Source organism: Varanus komodoensis, unplaced genomic scaffold (genome assembly GCF_004798865.1).
Source record: "Varanus komodoensis strain SLA01 unplaced genomic scaffold, ASM479886v1 scaffold95, whole genome shotgun sequence".
Lineage (NCBI taxonomy): Eukaryota > Metazoa > Chordata > Lepidosauria > Squamata > Varanidae > Varanus > Varanus komodoensis.
In genome coordinates, this window is record NW_025336658.1 from 17,870 (window position 1) to 37,732 (window position 19,863).

Genomic DNA, 19,863 nt, shown 5'->3' on the forward strand with positions numbered 1-19,863 from the left:
ATAGAAATGCTGGGTGAGTCAGTAGAACGTTGCAGGTTTTTTCATGTTCTCTCTGTATCATACACATGGACTGTGGTTAGGGTTCGGGTCATTTTGAGGATGTCAGCTGAACCTACAATTGACTCCCGCTGGTTCATGTGCTCAGCTCCTTGTTTTCCATGTGGAGTTAATAATATTAGTTATTTTGAGATAATGTATGTAAGTGCTTTAAATTTTGCTAAATAAATGTTAAGCTGTTGCATTATATTCCTCCCCATATACAAATGACTGGTCTTTTTTCTCTTCCTAGATAATAACTTGTATTTTAACCGAGCAGAAGATTGTTTTCTTCTCTTCCGATTGGGCATTGCTCACACTCATATCCAAGTGCTTCATGCTGTACCTTCATCCTATCCAGTGGCAACACACTTTTGTGCCTATTCTGTCTCGTCAGATGTTGGATTTTGTCATGGCTCCTACATCCTTCCTCATGGGATGCCACAGTGATCACTTTGAAGAAGTTTGTAAGGTCTGTTGCGGATGATTTCCAGTTCTGCTTCTCCACTTCTGTTTTTATAGAGGTCTCAATTGAGATGAATATTTGTTTATATTTCCTGAAAGTAGTTTGTGTTTTTTTCATAAATGAATTGCATCTGTTAATCCTGAGAAGTATATTTAAATATGAATAACTGATTTGAGAACCACCATGGAAAAGCTGAATGCTATTAAGTTGCAATTATAATTTAAACGATTTATTGTCTGCTCATCAAAAAGCTTTAACATAGACTAGCTTACAAAGCAGTAAAGTGACAAAAGTATAACAATATTATCAAGACAGCAAACAATCATACACTTGTTTTTTGGACATGCACATATTGTGCTGCGATCTGTATAGTATAACCAGTCCACACTCCAAGCAGCTTACAGGAGAAGGAGAAAATGGAAGCAAAGGTAAGCAAGGGGAAATATGCAATTATCTTGGCTTAATTATAATTACAGGGATGATCCAAAGGCAAAAGATGAGTTTTGAGGATGGAATTAAAAGAAATGAGCGAGTTGGTCACATGAAGGCAATCTGGAAACAGTTCCCAGCAGCAAAGGCAGCAAAGGAATTGGGTGGAGTTGATTTGGGGTTTAGGGGCCCCTTGTACAACAGAGGGTGGTGGAACTGGATGAATGAAGGTCATAAAAAAGGATGCTAAGGTGTTAAGTGCAGAGAGCTAAGGAGGGGCCAGGCTATGGAGGGCTTTGAAGGTAAGGATAAATTTTAATCTGCAGACCTGATCTATAGTCCTGCTTTTGTTGAAATACATACGCTTCCACATGGTCTAAAATATTGTAAGCAAGACCCTAATCCTTAGCTCTATGATGGTTATAGAACATAGATGCTGGGTGTCCAAATCAACATGAAAAATAAATAGATATTCAACTTGAATTCATCTTTTGTGAGATTTTGAATCCAGGACTGTCAAACTGCACACGGGTTGGAATCGTCTTTAGTTTGGCACACTGAAGCCTTCAAGTGAAGAACTACGAGCGTCAGAACATGACGCACTGTGCCCTCTTTGTCTGAGTAAAATCATGGCCTCTGGCACACCTTGCCATGACCTCTGTCAGGGTGATCTCTGTTGTTTCCTGAGGAAGGATTCTGTCTACTCTGTTTTCCCTTGCACACATGGGGGGGGGGGCAGGTTGCCCCCTCAGGGGAGCATTCTGTTTTGTCTTTTGGACTACCACCCTCCCTTCAAAACGTAGCAAATGTGCTGGTTCGGATGTTTGTCAGACGTACAAACATACAGACACATTTAAATGGATTAAACTTAAGTAGCATCTTTAAGAAACCAGACAACCCTAAGCTGCATATCCTTACTGACCCCTTACTATGCAAGCCAAGTTTCAGGAGTCTAGGTTTCAAGATCTTGGAGCTAAGGTTCTAACAAACTGATAAATCCTCTTTAGTAGATGAGGCAGTTTCTGTTGCTAATATTGTCATGAATCATATTTGCCATGCTTCTTTGCTATCCACATTGAATGACTGCAATTGTTCTAATCATTAACCTGTGTCTTTCTTAAATAAAAAGGAAGCTGATGACTTAATTCTAATTAACATTGATAATGGCAATATTACACAATCCAAGTCTTCTGGAGATGAGGCGGAAATTCCAGATATCCCACTGCAAGCAGCAAGTATTTTTATGACAAGGTAGTTTTGATGAAAATTGAAATTCTTCAAGAAACAACGTAGCATAGTAGACTAGAATAAAGAAGTTGCTTGTGTTTAAAACAATGTATGTTACATTAATTACTGCTTTTCATTATCTCTTGTTTATGCTGAGCCTTGGGTCTAGGGAACTCTCAGAACTATTACTCTTAAATGATTCTCCTCCCCTTCTCCCGCATTGCATGCCTCCATGTCCCATGATCCTGAGGGAATAGTGTGGCATGGTGTACTGCCAGTGGAGGAAGTTGTTGGAGGACATCATTCCTCCCTTACATGAGCAGAAGTTTCCTTCCCTCAGGCAGCTTGCTGCTGGATTGTGCCTTATGTTTCCTGAACTATAAATAAAAGTACTTAAACAAGATTGTTGGTTGATTCGTTAGATTTAAAAAGGCTATTTCATGCTTGAAATATTTTGTTCTTGTTATCCAAGTCCAGTGACTGGTGTAAGTTACTGTTCCAGAATAGAGGTTTTTCATTTGCTTACAAAACCAATAATAGGCTCAGGAAAAGAAAAATGATATAGCTGTAATCCCATCTCACGTTAGTTGTTTTATGTAAAGAGTTATTATGCAAAGCTATTTTTGCATTGTTTGGATGCATATAGAGAGAAAATCCTGGTATTATGTAAAAACACTGGTGTACATGTGATGGAGCATCATATGCTGGTCTGTTCTGGTTGGGTGGGGAGGTATATTGGGTGGAAGCCAAAATTATATTGAAACAGTAAGACAAAAAGAGCCATTTTGGCACTAGGATGAGTGGTTAGATTGGGACAGCTAGGAAAGGCTAAGTAGACATAATGCAGTAATGTTAAGGAATTGTGTATTTCATCTTCCGTTTTCTACAGGGCAGAAAATCTTCAGCTACACTATGACTTAGAACTCTGCCACTTTGGTTCTTGTACAGACCTCAGTGAAATACAGTTGCGGAGGAGAAATTGGCAACAGAAGCTAAATTCTGAAATTCAGCAGATTGCTCTGCAGTTAATAGTCAATATATTTAGGTAGGTGACAAAAGATTCCCTGCGTGATGCACAGTTCTGGAATTCTCTTGCATTCATTCTGGCTTCATACTTGTGAGATCGCATTTTAATTGGCATTCCTCAGTGCTAGATTAGATCAAGGAATCAGTGGGGCCTTATATTCGACCCTCATTGGTAATGAGTGTTAAAATTACCCTTGTAGGTTCACATTAAGATGCATGTCTAAGCTGGGGCTTCCATGTACCACATGGGTGATAAATGTTCTCCAAAGTGGGGTGGAGGGAAGAGGGATTGTTCAATGAAAGAGATTATATGCTTCTAGTTAAGGCCTTTTTTTTTTTTTTTTTTTTTGCTGAACCTTGGGATAAGTTATTTGCTGTTACTAGTGGACTCACTATTTTCCTAGTGCTATGGGGACCAATCTTTGGTACTTGCTTGGCTCTTTTTCCTAGTGCAGATGAAACATTTCCTAACCTCTTGAAAATCTTCATGTTGGCTTAAATCTGCTGGACGTTTGCATCCTCTCTCCTTTGTGTCTCTTCCTTAAATTTTCTTATCCCCTTTTCAGCATTAGTTGTGGCATTGTATTACATCTTTACCAAGGTGGCTGCTTCTGATGAGGGTTTCATGAGAACTGGAACAGAGTTAGAAACTTCCATTTAAAGCAGAGTGTTTCTGACCTTAGCGTCAGTGCTGATATAACGCTACATCCTGGTCATTGCAGAAGTAGTAGTGAGGGCAGGGGTGGAACATGGGTGGGACAGGAAGTGAGGGAGGGAACTTAGGGACTGAGAGATCAAGAAACATTAGATCCCTATCAGGCCCTAATACTAGTGAAGCACCATGACGCTTGCTTTAAAAAATATTTTGAGATTAAAACAAATACAGTGTGTAGCCCTGGGAAACCTTGACTACTTTGTATGGGACTTCCATGCATCCTGATTCCCTAGCTCTGCTTCCGTCCTTTCTGGAGAATCTTCCAACCCTGAGGTATGTGCAGGAGCCTGCAGAAGGGGGAGCGGGTGGGAATGCTTGTTATCCGTGGTGTGTCTTAGGCTGCCTGATGGTCACAGCTGGATACAGTCCATGGATGTGAGGTTCATGATTCAGGGCACAGAATTCAGTAGCCTTCATGCGTGGGTCAGGACTACCTTACATTCCGATCAGTTTTTCTGTCTCATATTTTAACATTGGCTAATCATTGCAGGCCTAAATGAAGAATTTCTGCTGCGATTAATAATTGACCCATGCGTTCTATAAAATATCAAGACATGTAGAGTAAAACTGGCAAGTGTGCTTTCAGCAGGGTTGGGATCTTTTCCGCTGCTTTAATTTCTTTCAACTTTGCCTTTTCTCTTTCTCCAGTAGTGTCTGTCTTTCTCCTCCTGCTGTATGTACCAAAATCCAGGAGTAAAGGAAAGTAAAAGGGCGAGACATTTCTTGTTTGCATATCAGGATGTGTGTGTTACGATAATTAACAATAAGGTATTATTTGCAGATAACTATCTTTTGATTTTAGTTAGTAGTCCTGAAGGCCTGACTCATTTAGAGTAGATTTGACAATGGCTATAACTATTGTAGGAAAGTTACAACTGATTCTTAAGGTCATTCTGCTGAAACCCAGTGCTGGAACAGATGAACCTTTGGCTTTCCAGGAAGATTCTTCTTGCCTTGGATAATTTGTGTTTTAAAAATGCCTTCTGGTTGTTTCAGAATATGAATTTATGCTTTATTTGTGATATGAGAATGCAGGCAGTAGATTACTTGTAGTTTTCCTCAGTAAGTCTCAGTACTTTTACCCCTTGGGCAGGGTACAGAATTGCTGGTGTGCAGAATATTGTCATGTAGCATTCATAGGCCCCAGCTTAGTGACAAAACTTCAAGTTTCCCCTTCTGCTTATGAAATGTTAACATATGTTTTTAAATGTGTACATGTCAGATGATACCTCTTCATGCATCAAGAAAAGAGAAATATGACCAAAACTGGATGCTTGGCTTGTATAATTTCATGATAACTGCATTTGTAGTTGTTTTCATGTCATCATTTAAATGGGGTGGATCTCTCTTGATTTACAACAACACATTCTGAAAATCTGTGCTACTTAAGAGTTCCTAAAGAATGTTATACTAGCATCAAGAGCAATGTGGGTTTGATGCCTCCTCTAGAATGTCTGTATATATAAACAGTGCATAAACCACCCAGAGATCTTTGGCTGTTGGGTGATCTAGAAATTAAATAAATATTTATGAATTCTCAAGTTTCATATAATCCTGTTTTTTTTAAATAGGGAAGTGAAGGACCATTTGAATTATGAGCACAGGGTTTTTAACAGTGAAGAATTTATGAAAACAAGAGAAATAAATGATCAACCATTTTACAGAAAGGTGGGTCTTCAGAATGTTGTTTATTTATTCATTTGAACTCGTATATACTGTTTGCACTGGCTAAATGGCTCTCTGAAAGGTTTTATTTTAAATGGAAGAAAATAGAAGAAAAACCCTGATACAGTAAGTGTTTGATACTCACTGTGCTGATTACTGGGACTTTCCCCATCAATCAGAAATACGTATTGCGGCAGTATAGAATTTTGTCTTGCCTAGATCTGCCCCAGTCTGGGCTTTGAATGAGTAATGGGACGGTATCAGCTTTGGTTGCCCTACTGGACAAACTTGATTGTGAGAGGATCAGAGGAGTGTCTGCCTGTTACTTCTGCTTGCTCTCTTGTGGGCTTTGATATGATTGACCCTGGTATCCTCTTGGATCAACTGTGTGGGTTAGGTACTGGAGGCAGTATGTTATGGGGTTCCAGGCCTTCATGCAGGGTGGATTCTCTGGGGGACTATTCCTTGGCCCTCTGGCAATTGAACCACGGAATTGCACAGGTGCTACCTTGTCCCCAGTGTTAATATCTGTATAAAGCCACTCAATGTGATCATTGGGAGATTTGGAGCCAAGTGCCATCAGAATGCTGGTGTCACAGTGAGGTAAAGCTGTGTGTTTACTGAATCAGGAGAAGTTGGGCAAATCGTGGCTCAGTGTCTGGGCTCAGAGGTGGGCCGGATGAAGGCCAATACACTGAATTGGAATCCTAGCAAGTCAGAGACCCTGTGGGTGACTGGTTCCTTTGTATTCACAGTGAGGTCTCCCCTGAGCAGAGTCAAGTGGAAATACTCCTTTCCATGGCTTGGAAACGATACTTCTGTTTATACATCCTAAAGTTGTACTTGCCTTTTTTACAGCTGCCCACCCTGCTCATACATATTTGGCTTGTGCTTGACTACCATTGCAAGATTCTTTGCATGCATATGATAGTCAGACAGGGGGTGGGGTGGGGGGCTCATCTTATACCAGTGCCTTTGCTATCTTTTGCTAAATGAAGAACTTCACACTTGTCTCTTAAATTTTGCATTTTCTGCCCAGGTTTCTGACCTATCAAGATCATTCTGAATTTTGTTTCTGTCTTCTAAGGTCTTAGCTACCCCACCCAATTTTGTGTCATCTGTACATTTGATCAGTATTTCCCCACTTCTTTCTCCAAGTCATTAATAAAATTTTTGAAGAGTACAAGGCCCAGGATTAAATAGTATTCCTTCAGAGCAAATTTCCATAAGCTGCATCTCAACCAATTCCTTAGGAACAGGAACATAGCAAACACTAATCTTGCTCTGCCTCCAGCTCTTCCTGCTTCTTCCAGCTTTTAGGACGATTCAGACGTTTTAGGGGTTACTTGCTGACATCCCATCTGGACAAATATAAAATAGGAACCTAAACTTTGTTATGCATAACTTGATTTGCTCATGAAAGTTAAGTATGAAGCATTTTATATTCCTAAGCTAAAAAATGACTTTAATTTTGCGAAGAACATTAAAAAATAGGTTCTGTGTATCTTTCCAGTTCTCCCAAAATTTCCATTTTTCTGTCCCCCGCCCCAGCCAGCTTCAAACATTCTGGGAATTCTATATCCGCAAACACTTTGATTATGTAAAATAATAATTCAGCTTTCCTTGTTGTGCCTCACAGGTATTGGAGACTTATATGTTCCACTCCTTCCTTAAAGCTCGCCTTAACAGAAAGATGGATGCTTTTGCCCGCCTAGACCTCAGCACTCAAAGTGAGGAAGAGAGGTAAAGCTTTTTCACTTGTGTTCATTTTCTTGTCTGTGTGAAGCCACACAGCAAACGTCTGTTTTGTTCCTCTTGTATGACCGTCATAGAAGCATCCTTAAAATGAAACCTAGTTTAGGAACGTGTGAGGAGCTTTGTGGGAAGGAAGCCATTAGTTTTCCCGGGGCTCCTGCACGATGGTCCTGTTCAGGCATTATGCAGAACAGGGTACGATCACGATGCCTAAGAGGGACTGGAGGCACATGCTGCCTGGTCCCCAGCACCCCGTGTGCCAGAGCTGCCCGCTCAGCCCCACCGTGTCAGTCTTGTGCCTGCCTCCTGCTCACATCCTCTCGATTGCAAGTAGAGCTGTTTGCACAGGGGGGACCCTGATGAAGAAGGACTCCCCATGTGGAGGCTTCTGCCTGCATCCCAGTGACTGCTAGGAGAAACCCTCTGCAGATTTCTCTGCTCAACATGGGAGGCTTTGGGATGAGCCTCATTCCTCTTCCACTGTTTGTACCCTGTTGGCAGAACTTCTGATGGTGTAAATTGGTGTCCTGCAACAACAGGGAGTTGGATGTCATGGCCTTCTTGACCCCTAACTGTACTTATTCTGTGATTCTACGGAAGGTTTATGTTGCTAGCTCTTATGATGGCAGAGAACTACACAAGAAGCATAAGGGAAGAATTTGGGGAAGGTCCCAAGTCAGAGGAGGTCTGGACAGAGCTTTTAGCATTCTAAAAATATAGATTTATATTGTTGATTATACTTGTGAATGTTGCCAGTGTTTAGATTAAAAAATTGCACATAGCATGCAGGTTAAAATATGGCATATCTGGCTGTCGAAGCCTAAGAAAACCTGTGGAACAGGGAGATGACTCAGGTGGCTGACATAAGTGCACCTAAGTGCCCTCTCTATTCTGGCAGAGCAGAATAATTATAATAATTAATTATAATTAGACAGCCCTCTTGGGTTATTCAGCACCCTATAAATTTATTAATAAATACATAAATACATGCATAAATAAAATTCTTTCCTTAGATTAAGTTCCATGTTTGATAGCCCAAGGAGACCGACGATGGAGAAAATGGCCTCAAAAAGATTTAATCCTCAGTACATGATCAGCAAGCGTATGGGGATGAGTTTGCCTAATCTCCAGGATATCAACCTGAAGCCTGATCCAATAAGGAATTCTTCCTTTCGGAACATCAACACTAAGCACGGTAAGAAGAAAGGGTACTTGGCTACAGTAGCTGTTGCTTGACTGAGTCTAGGACAAACAGTCCTTCTGTGGCCTCCGTAAATCAAGGGGGAAAGCCATCTTGGCTGCAATGGAGGGGAAACAAAATAGGTCTGCCTGCAGCTTTTAATTTTGCTGCCACATCTGGAGTGGAGGAAGTGTCTGGATGGGAAGAGACCCCATGCACTATAAAGCCAGAGGGAGGCACTCCAAGGAAGCCCTCCATGCTGAGTGGAGAAATCTGCAGTGGGTTTCTCCTGGCAGTCGCTTGAATGCAGGCGGAAGCCTCCACGTGGGGAATTCTCCTTCATCAGAGTTTCCCACTGTGCAAACAGCTCTACTTGCAATCAAGAGAATGTGAGCAGGAGGCAGGCACAAACCTCCCCATTCAAGACAGAAACGGTGGGGCTTAGTGGGCAGCTCTGGCACACAAGGGGAGGTCTTTAGGACAGGTGCCTGCTCTCCTGCTTTGTCAATTTGCCGGCACAGAGGAGGTACAAACACCACATAGAAGCTTTCAAGTGAATTAGTTTACCGGAGACTATTATTTTAGCCCTTGCACAGAAATCATAGTTGCTGCTTAGCCTGTGGAGTGCCACTTGAAGAACTGGAAACGGGTGGCCATGTTCCAGAAATAAGACAAGCAAGTGGGGGGGGGGGTCGCTTGCTGGTCGGCAGGTGTGCCCCCAGCATATTGTTTAAACAGCCGGTGAGCTGGCACTGAACTGTATCTGCAGCCTGCTTTGCAGAACTGCAATTCCACATTCCTGGCAGCAGCCACCTACATCCAACTCTCCTCCGACTGCTGTTTAAGCAGGAGCTCCAGCCAGTGTGGTCTAATAATCTGGATTTCCGTTTCTTAGCAAGCACGTTTCTGGTAAGCTACGGTTCTTTGTCAGGCCTGTTGTTTCTCTCTCCCATTTGCACTCTTTCTTTGCTTAAGAGCCTATTACCACCCACAGGACTATTTTTAAAAGAACAGAGTCGGTATCTTCTCTCTCTCACATGTACTTTATGCTTTACTGGTGCTGTGTGCCTAGACTGCATTGTGTAGTTTAAATCATTTGGGGAAGTGCAGTCAAATCTTGGAAGCCCACTTTTCTTACTGCACCGATCCATTTCCTTAGCCCAACCAACCTGTGTGGGCCTTTTCAGAAGGGGAAATGCCTGCAAACAAGGGCAGTTTGGATACAGCAATATTCCATGGCCTTTGACGTTCCCTTGTAAACGGCCTTGTTTTTCCTTTCAGCTGCAAGATTGTCCTCTAAGTCAACATACACGTTCCGGATCCCAGAAATCCACTTTCCCCTGCTGGGCCAGTATGTCCACTCTTACTACACTGATTTCATCAACCTCCTCAGCAGAGCTATTAATATTGTGTCTCCTAATAATTCTGTACTTCTGGCAAGGTATTTCTACCTTAGGGGACTTATTGGTTTGATGCAAGGAAAGCTTCTGAATGCGCTTTCAGACTTTCAAAATCTGTATAAGACAGACATAAGGATATTCCCTACTGATCTTGTGAGGAAAATGGTGGAAACTCTCCCTCCTTCGGATCGTTCCCAAGCAGACCAGAAGCCAGAACTGAAGAGGCTGGTAAGTCAAGTCATGATGGATAAGCAACGGGAGATAACCAAAGTGGATGACCATGTGAAACACTTTGAGCTGCCCAAGACTCACATGCAGCAGGATGACTTTGTGAAGCGCGTTCAGGAATCTGGGATCGTCAAAGATATTGACACGATTCATCGGCTCTTTGATGCATTAACAGTAGGTAAGCAACAACAACAACAACGGGAAAAGTTGTTCACACACAGGTGTTGTTTGACTATTTTGTGCTTGCTTTTCTTCCTTTTTCTGGATGCACCCATTTCTGTTCGTGCAAAGGCATCCATCCCCTGGTACGCCTCTTCTCGGCTGGGTGTGAAGGGATGATTACTCAGAATGGGAGGCAGAGGCAAGGCCAACTGTTGGTGTGGGAAGGGGGGAAGTCAGGAAAGGGTGAATTGTATGTGGGCACTGACCAAGAGGACTTGGCATCTGTCTGGTCTAGGATGCTTAGGGTGGAATGCCGCGGAGACCAGCACAGGCCTTGGAGGCTTGTGCTCATGCAGTGCAGCCTCCACCATCCTGATCTGCATTTCCTCCTGGAAGGCACTTCAGAGGGGAAGGCGGGTGGGGAGCCTGGAGCAGCTTCGGGACACCTCACGCCGTGCTTCCTGCAGTCTCCTGCCCTTCCCATTCCGTGGAATGCGCCCAGTACCCTGCCCCAGAGAGGCGGTTAGCGCGGGCCGTTGTGCGCTGGCCCTGAGGAGGAGGGGCAGGGGAGTGGAGTGACCCAGCGCGCAGCCTATGCCCAGGCTCGCTAGGGTTTTCCCCTCGGTTGCTTTAGCTGTGTGAACACCATTCGCAGGCAATGACGCTGTGGAATTTTATTTATGCAATTGAGAATACTTTTTCACTCCTTTATCAGTGTAAGATTCTTAAAGTGGGAACACTTAAGCTTTCTTGTGTCTTCACTAGATCCTGACCAAGACAGCTGAATGAATGACTTAAAAACATTTCTAGAGTATTTTCTTCCCCATTCCAAGTATTTCATGTCTTGTGTTTTGCATTGCTTAACCTTTGCAAATCTTTTTTTAAAAACAAGTTTTCATGCACAGAGTTTCCCCACCCTTTTTCCTGTCGTTTGTGACAGTCATACTGTTGACTTTTTTGCTTGTGTCGTACTGGTGACTTTTCCTTTCCCTGCTTTGTCCCTGAAAACATATACTGCTTATGCTGTTCCGACAAACCCTGCTCTGCCTAAATATCAACTCTAATAACTCAGAGAAAAACAAAAGAATTCTAGTTCGGTCTTGATGTACTGGGAGCTGCCACATTTGTTAATATGGTTGCCCTGTTTGCATATAAAACAATGGGTGGAATGGGAATGTCTTCTTTTAGCTTTAGGAGAATCATGCAGGCAGCTAAATTCTCCTCTCTCAGCTTGATGCACTCATTTACCTCAGTCACTTTTCTTCCAGTCTGGCTCATTTCTGGCATCTGATCTGGCCTGGAAGAAAACTGCCTGATGTGACAGCTCTGGACACTAAGGGAAGGCGGGTATAACTGCAGCTGCCCCCTGCCAATCTCACTTAGCCCGGTTCTGAAAACTGACTGCAATTAAACCCCGTTACCTTTCTGTTTACCTTTTTCATTTGTTTTCATACCCAAGAACTGTTGTCATTTTAAGCCCTGCTCTGAAATTTCATTTATCAAAATGTCTTGTAAAATTATACTGGCAGCCCTTTCTCAGAAAGTCATCTAATGCTTTAATATACAGATTGTGTAGAAATGTTAACAAGTTTTCTTACTTTTAAGGCCATCAGAAACAAATCGACCCAGAAACATTTAAAGACTTTTACAACTACTGGAAGGAAACTGAAGCAGAGGCTCAAGATGTAAACCTGCCGCCCACTGTAATAGAACATTTAGACAAAAATGAATGTGTCTACAAATTATCGAGCTCAGTTAAAACTAACAAAGGAGTTGGAAAAATAGCAATGACTCAGAAGCGTTTGTTCCTTTTGACTGAAGGTGTTCAGCCTGGCTATGCAAGCATTGCAACTTTCAGAGATATAGAGGTAGGGAGGTCATAAAAAGCTGAATAGTCTGATTTTAAAGATGGTTATAACATAATTGCAGATTTAGTGCTAACATCAATCCTAGTCTTGGCTACTATATAGTTTTACAACAAATATTTCTATGCTTTGCGACTGATATAGGTGTCTGAGAAAATTATCATTAGGTTTCCAGTGTCCAAAAAGGTTATTATAATCTTGTTCTGGTCTGATGTGAAACACCTTGGGCTTTGGCATCAGTTTTAATGCTAGTAAGTTGTATTTATTGTCAACTGTATCGCAGCCATTCCTGGAGCGTGTTTCCAAACTTGTTCTGCACTGAGCAGAGCACTGGCAGTTCCTGCTCTTACATATAGGAATTCATGTGCAAACTAGAACCAGAAACTTGGCTTGCACAACAACAGGCATTTTATTAAGCCCTGTACATAAAGAACCCAGGGGACTGTGTGGCCCTTATCTAGCCTGCCATCTAAATAAAAGCAGCAACAAGCCTGTGCGAATAGTTAACAGCGCGAGGAATTGAAAAGATGCCTTAAGTATTTGGGTGCAGGGGAAGAAATGATTATATAACAATATTTTGCCTGACATTTGTGTCAAGTTCTCTTTTTTTGTCTCTGTTCCCACGCTGCTTTTCAGGAAGTGAGGAGTACTACCGTTGCTTTTCTCCTCCTCAGGATTCCCACTCTGAAGATAAAAGTGATGTCCAAAAAGGAAGTTTTTGAAGCAAATCTTAAATCTGAGCGTGATCTTTGGCATTTAATGGTGGAAGAGATGTGGGCTGGGAAGAAGATGGCAGATGATCACAAGGTCTGGCAGTTGGTATTCACAGCAGAAATATGTTGTCTTTGTGAAAAATGTGCTTTATATACTTTCACCACGTTGTTTTAGTTTCAGACACATGTCTTAAATGCCCCTTTCAGGTATAAGACAAGGTCAATCATTTGAGAAGCAAGATGTGTAATTTCCTAAGGTCTCAGTCCATTGTTGCAAAACATGATACACTTCATCAATGTGTCTGACATCCTCTGGGTGTGTATTTTAAACTGCTGTTGAGAAAGTTTAACACATACAGCTTGCCCCTCTTAGCTTTCCTTGTAACATACATGTGTCATACTTAATTCTTCCTTTACTCTTTAATTTTCTACAAACCGATTACAAACAGGTAACAAAAACATTATGTTGTTAATAAAACATAACACACTGTGTAAGCCATCCTGAGTGCTTGTCGGAAGGACGGGATATACATGTTTGTAATAAATAAATAACACATAGATAAGCAAGACACAAAAAGGGAGAGAGGAAATCAAATACAATAAGACTATGGGTGGCTTAGTTTCCAGGAATCCAAATAATTTTCAGAATTTGTTTAAAGAGTTTTGGAGGCCCTTTTGTAAAGGACCACTATCTCAGCATACCCTCCTTTTGCTATGGATCTTTTGCTGGGATAAGCTCTGCCTTCCATGCTTCTCCCAGAAGGCATTTAGCTGCTAATAACACCCAAACCAGAAGCTATCTGTAGAGACTGGTTAGTCCCCAGATACTCTATATCGATAATATACCAGGCGTGTTGAGCCAATTAAATAATACTTTTTGGTCTAATCTGGCCTTCCCCAATCTGGTGCTCACTAGATATGTTAGACTGCAACTTGGAAAATTTTACTGGCTGGAATTTAGGGTATTCCTAGTCCAACACATCCAGAGGCCACCAAGTTGGGGCTGGCCACTCCAATCAATGAATTAATTGAGTAGCTAGACATTTAATTGAAAATCTGTTCTATTAGTTCACTTCTCCAAGAATGAGGACTCATTCAAGATACCGAAGTTTCATTATGTCTTCAAATTTGAGAATGTGATATACAGAATGTTCCCTGTTCGATGCACATTAGAGCCCCAAGGGCTTCAAACATACGCAAACGTATTGTTGGGCAATACAGGAGCTGAACCTCTTTTGCAGGAACAGTGAGTGGAGGAAAATTTGAAATTACGACCTGGTTTGTCTGCTTTTCACCTTCTCAGGATCCTCAGTACATCCAACAAGCGCTTACCAATGTCCTTCTGATGGATGCAGTCGTAGGTGCCTCGCAGTCCCCCAAAATGATTTATGCTGCTTCCAAACTCTCTTACTTTGTCAAGATGAAAAATGAAGGTGAGCAGGGCTTTGGCTTAAGTGTTCCAGTCGGCCATTGCTCGATATTTAAGAATTTAATGGAGAACTTGGCTGTGCTAATCCACACACCTGTGCATGCAGTCAAGCCCGGGAAGACCCGGGAGCCTGGATGCCCAAGGGCAGACGTGTGTGTATCCAGGAGCTCCTAGTCAGGCCCGGAAGTGGGAGGAGCAGCATGCCAGGGGCGCCTCCTCATGGAGCCCCTTCTTTCAGTGACTTGCTTGTGTTCTTTCAGAAAACCTCTCTTCTCTTGCACTGTATGGTAACTTGGCAAATGTGTTTGTCTGCCTTGCTTCAGTGCCCATGATGGTCCCCAAGACGACAGCAGAAACCCTGAAGCACAAGATCAATCCATCCGCTGGTGAAACATTTCCACAGGCTGTGGAAGTTTTGCTTTATACCCCAGGTGCGGTGGACTGCGGGAGGGCAGGGGGCAGTAGAGATTGGGTTAGGCTGTCAGGATGGGTGCGCTGGCCTTCCAACAACTGTAGAAAGTGTGACAGGTAGAGATATGTTCAAGGCTGTCCAGAGAGCTTCATGGCTGGGGATGATGGGGATATGAATTAGGAATCATAAGTGTTTGAAGGGGTCACTTAGACCATCCCCTTGACCAGTTTAAAGCATTCCAGAATGTAGCCACTGGTCTCTGCTGGGCTCTCCAGCAATGCAGAGCCCATAATCTCTCTGGGCAGTTGGTTCTATTTCCTGACTACTCGGAAGGGTAGGAAGTTCTCTCGGTTGGTTTGAGGAAGGCATCCAGTAATGAGTTAACTTCCTTTATCACCCAGGAAAATCAGGGACAATGCAACAATTCCTGGATCCAGGCATGCTCCTGCCCCAGCTTATCCCGGCTTTTCACCCAGGGCTTATAGTTCTTCTACCCTAATTAGGCAATAGTTTATCATATCCCATCTTGGATCCCTTTCTCAGACTGACACGGAGAACAGAATGTCAGCACTATCCAAGAAGGCTCCTCCTGGTTTGGTATGTGGAAGGCATTCAGACCTGCAGTTAATCCAGTTGGCTTTCTGGACAGATCACAACGTTTAAAACATAAAACAAAATTCAACAGCACAATTGGATAAAGCCAAAACCAATTTATAATCATAGTCAAGAAAAAACAAAATATATAACCAGTAATAGTAATGAACAGAATAGAAAAACAACAATACATAATTAAAACAGTCTGCAGTGCCACAAGATATAAAATACACAATTTTAGCAATTAAAATACTGAGAAAATAGAACGGTTTTAGCCTGGTGCTAAAAGGTGTAGAGCGTCCAGTGGATGCAAGTGGGGCAGGGGAGCGAATGGAACTGGTATGTTATTCAGAAATTGGTCACCTGCCCCTGACTTCCTGGTGTTAACCCACTGGTGGATGCCTGCCACACACGAACCCAAGAGCAGCCTGCACGGGAGGTGCCATTGTACCATTTCCCCTCAGTTCCCTCAGCGCTGCATCAGCAGAACTGCTCAGGAGCCTTTCCGATGGAGCCAATTGTTGAGCCTGGCTGTATAGACAAATTTTTGTAAAATACCAGGAAGCTTTTGAGCAAAACACACCATAGTCAAGCAATAGCAGCTGAGGAAGCATTAGCAGCATGAAAAGTATTGCTGGTGTCCCCCAGCATCTGGTTTGCAAACTGGGATTACTGTTGCTTGAAAATGGCTACAGATGAACTTGGTATCAGGTGTGTCACTAATGTCTTCCTCCAATATTAGGGCAGCTTGATCCAGCAGAGAAGTATGGAGATGCCCATCCAAAATTGTGGTGTGCTTTGAACGAGGGGAAGGTTGTGGTGTTCGATGCATCTACGTGGTCTATTCAACACTGCTTTAAAGTGGGCAGCTCTAAGTTGGTGAGCCATATTTACTGTGGAGGCACTATTTATTTATTTATTTATTTATTTATTTAGAAAATTTCTATGCCGCCCCATTCACTGAAGCCTCGGGGTGGCTCACAAATATATCAATTAAAATATAATACAATAAAATATAAAACAAGTTTACAATATAAAATTTATCCAGAACCCCTGCGTTCTTATTTATTTCATTTCTCTACTGCCCCATAGCTGAAGGTCTCTGGGCAGTTTACAACACTTCAGACAAATTATGCAGTGGAGTTTGGAATTCTATGGAATTCTTGCTGAGGAAATATCCTCAGACTGTTTTGTTTTAGTAGATGCCTTTCGCGTTCTATTCTTTGTCCTCTGCTCCTTCATTGTTTGTGTTAATTCTGTGCAGAGGTGCTGCAAACTGGAGAGGAGGCAGAGCCATCCCTTTTGGCTGGGAGTAAATGCTAGTTAGCTTGTGGTCTCTCATGTGCTGCTGCCTGCAAGGCAAGCCTCTCGGGGAGACAGAGAATCTGTTTCGTTCCACACGACAGGCTGGCATGAGTGATCAGCCACAGTAGCTTGTCTTGTCCTGTGATCCTCAGACGGTTTCTGCAGAATGGCTTATTGTTCACAGATAAGCCACTCTGAGGCCCTATGGCTCTTTTTAGGGTTGTTGGAGCTCAACAACCCCTGATAAAATTGTTGCTATCCATGGGGGCTTCCTATGGCGTCTGAACCCGGCAGGCTGAGTTTATCATGGGTTGTTGGGAAGGTAGAGGACAAAAGCCCCTGCTGCTCCTCACAGGTCTGCCTCTTCCCTTCTCAGTGCCTTCTGCCTCAGAATTGTATCAAGATGTGATCACTAGCAATGGAGGAAGGCGAGCAGGAAGTGGAGTGGGGAGCCAGGAGGGGCTGGAAAAAATGTGAGTGGGTGCTTTGTTTCAGTGCGAAACGAAACAGCCTTTAAAACAACAAGATGCAAGCGCAGGATGAAATTAACTAGGGCACCGTTGGGTTAAATATTGGAGGGTCTGTCTTGTGAAATTGCTCAGGAAGTCAGGGAAGGGCCGATGAAAGCACTGATGTCTTTCTATGGGCTCAGAACGCTTACTCTGTTCAGTGATCAGAGGTGAAGGGCGGTGGGTCTCCCTGGCCAGCCAGCAGCCCCAGCGGACCGACTGCAAAAGGCGTGCTGATGTCAGGGCAGAGGCAGTGAGAGGTGCTGGCACAAAGGTGCTTGGAAGAAGACGAAGGGACACGAAGTCACGGCAGGTGTGGCTGCCTCTGGGGAGAACCGTGGATCGTTCCGCACGCAGGAACCCACCGTGGCTTATTTGGAGGGCGGCTTGATGAGATGTGTGAACCTACAGGGAATTCTAGCTGGGTGGCAAGACACAAGTGTGCAGAGTTGGAGTGACGCTCTCTCGGGCGACTAAGAGGCGCACAACACAGTTTTGGCCTGGTCTGTTTATATGCTGCTCATCACACAAACTGGAGCTCTAGCTCATTCCGCATTGCGTGTGTGGGAAAAGGGTTGGAGGGTCATTCCGTTCACCCAGGTGTGCGTGCAGCTCATCAGTAACCGAAGTTTCATCTCTGCAGCACACTCAGCTACCTTTTGGAAAAACCATCTCTTTAAATCGTTTAGCAAAGCTATTCCAGTCACCCTTTCAGCACCTTATTATCATGTATTACACTGAAATAGCCCTACATTCTACAATGAGAAGACCAGTGGACATGTTGTTAGTAAAGATGGGGAAAATGAGTGCAACTGTTAGGTATGATACTGTAGCCGTCTTGATTTTTTTTTTGTAAATGCAGAAATGTATGGTAATGGCAGAACAAAGTCAAGTCTGGATTGGTTCTGAAGATTCCATTATCTATTTAATCAATACCCATAGCATGTCTTGCAATAAGCAGCTGAACGACCATCGCTTTGAAGTTGTGGACATTATTGTGGAGAACAGAGACGGTGTGTCCAGGTCAGTTGAGAACGGGGGTGAGGGGGAGTGGGGGAAAGGCTCACGGCACGATCAAGGGCCATCAGGGCCTGGAGCGCTGCAGCTGTGCTTCAGTTCTTCTGTCCAGCATGATTGTCGCGGCGGCAGTGTCTTGCTTTGAGTGCCGGGCACAGATGGCAGGCAAGGTGCCTTCCTTTGCGATGCCAGATCAGCCACGTGTCAGCTGGATGCCTTTCCATGATGTGATGAAAAGCTTGTTGGGGCGGTGATGGAGCTTCTCTTTCCTTTGGTACCTTGGGAACCAGGGTGCTGGGGCCCAGGGCCAGGATGTGGGTGGTGGGAGGCAGGGTGATAAAACTCAAGGCGAGACAGAGGCCAGAGTTCAGAGGCACCCTGAGGCAGGTAAACTGGGCAGGATCCATGGCGAGGGCCAGGGCAAGATGCAGAAGCTGAACCACAGTGAATGGGGAAACCTGCATCCACAGGGAACACAGCAAGGCCGGGAACAACAGAACCAAAGTAGCAGGGGCCAGGCAAGGTGCAGGAGCTGAACCACAGCAGAGCACAGCCAGCAGGGAGACCGGTGTTACTGAGGTGAGACAGGGAGGCAGGACACAGTCCAGGTGAGGTGCAGTTGCTAGGGCAACGAGGAAGGCCTGTTGCTGAGGCAAATCCTGGAGGGAAGAGCTTGCTATCGTATAGCTCTTCCTCTAGAACTCCCAGCTGGCTGGGAGGCTGACACCTCCACCGGGAAATACCCTGCAAATACTGAGGTGGGCTTCTAGTTCAGACTAACAGGTGAAACCCCAGAACAGCCTGTGGCTCACGGGGGGAGGGGCTCAAAATAATAAGAAAGCTTAGAAATTAGAAAAGATCAGCCACAAGTGATTTGTCTCCCGGAGTCTGAATGCTTAAGACACAACGCTGTCATGTTTTCACACATAGACCAAAATTATATTGAAAATTTGATGGTGATTTCACAGTTTGAGCTTGTCCACCAGTGATCTTTGCTTAGGTTTATTTTAATTTTAGTAGCATGATGTTTTAACATCTTGCACTTCCCTTGCATACCGGCAGCGAGGTAAATTCGGACAATGAGGCATATTCGTGCAGCTTAGATGGGATGGTGATTGCCTGGAACATCAGCTCTTTAAAAGTGAACCGAAGGTTTCAACTGCCTTGTGACACTCTAACTGCTATCAAACTCCACAATAACCGACTTTGGTGTTGTAAGTTTAACTGCATAAGCATTTTTATTCCTTTAATGAAATTTAATAAGCATTTAATGAAAAGAATTAGATTAAAAATGAAGACAAAACTCACCCAAGGCCTTGTCTCTATTTTTAATGAATTCTCCTCCTTCATCTTGATGAGCTCTTGAGTATAATTTCAGGTGTAGTTGCTAAAATGATTGTGTTCTTTGTTAATTTTTTATTCCAGTAGAGATAACTCAAACCCTGTAAGTGTGCATGTGTGGGAATGACTTGAGGAATTTCTGTGCCATAGGATGAAATCCTTCCTGGGGTTCATGAACATGATCAAATACTATCAAAAGCAGTACTAAGAGAATGACAGTACAGTGGTACCTTGGCTCACAAACTTAATCTGTTCCATGACTCTGGTCATGACCCAAATTGGTTGTGGGCCAAGTCAAATTTCCCTATAAGGTTCAATGTAAATAAGGTTAATTCTTTCTGTAAATATTTTTTTTAATCACAGGGAAGACGGGCGCGATCACGGGGACG

The 19,863-nt window shown here is 43.4% G+C and overlaps 1 protein-coding gene across 5 annotated transcripts in view; it reads left to right on the top strand.

Moving 5' to 3' along the window:
* DENND3 (DENN domain containing 3) overlaps positions 1–19,863 on the top strand; it is a 39,758-nt gene that overhangs the window by 16,552 nt on the left and 3,343 nt on the right. For 3 of the 5 annotated variants that reach the window (XM_044418949.1, XM_044418952.1, XM_044418951.1), the window contains 14 exons: positions 290–508; positions 2,061–2,182; positions 3,048–3,203; positions 5,471–5,567; positions 7,204–7,307; positions 8,333–8,514; positions 9,781–10,305; positions 11,895–12,157; positions 12,791–12,961; positions 14,171–14,300; positions 14,620–14,727; positions 16,045–16,181; positions 17,979–18,139; positions 19,196–19,347. In XM_044418949.1, coding sequence (XP_044274884.1) covers positions 290–508; positions 2,061–2,182; positions 3,048–3,203; positions 5,471–5,567; positions 7,204–7,307; positions 8,333–8,514; positions 9,781–10,305; positions 11,895–12,157; positions 12,791–12,961; positions 14,171–14,300; positions 14,620–14,727; positions 16,045–16,181; positions 17,979–18,139; positions 19,196–19,347 — 2,527 coding nt within the window. Of the gene's footprint in view, positions 1–289; positions 509–2,060; positions 2,183–3,047; positions 3,204–5,470; positions 5,568–7,203; positions 7,308–8,332; positions 8,515–9,780; positions 10,306–11,894; positions 12,158–12,790; positions 12,962–14,170; positions 14,301–14,619; positions 14,728–16,044; positions 16,182–16,983; positions 17,081–17,978; positions 18,140–19,195; positions 19,348–19,863 lie in introns of those variants that run through there. The other 2 variants (XR_006413626.1, XM_044418950.1) reach the window with 2 other exon arrangements.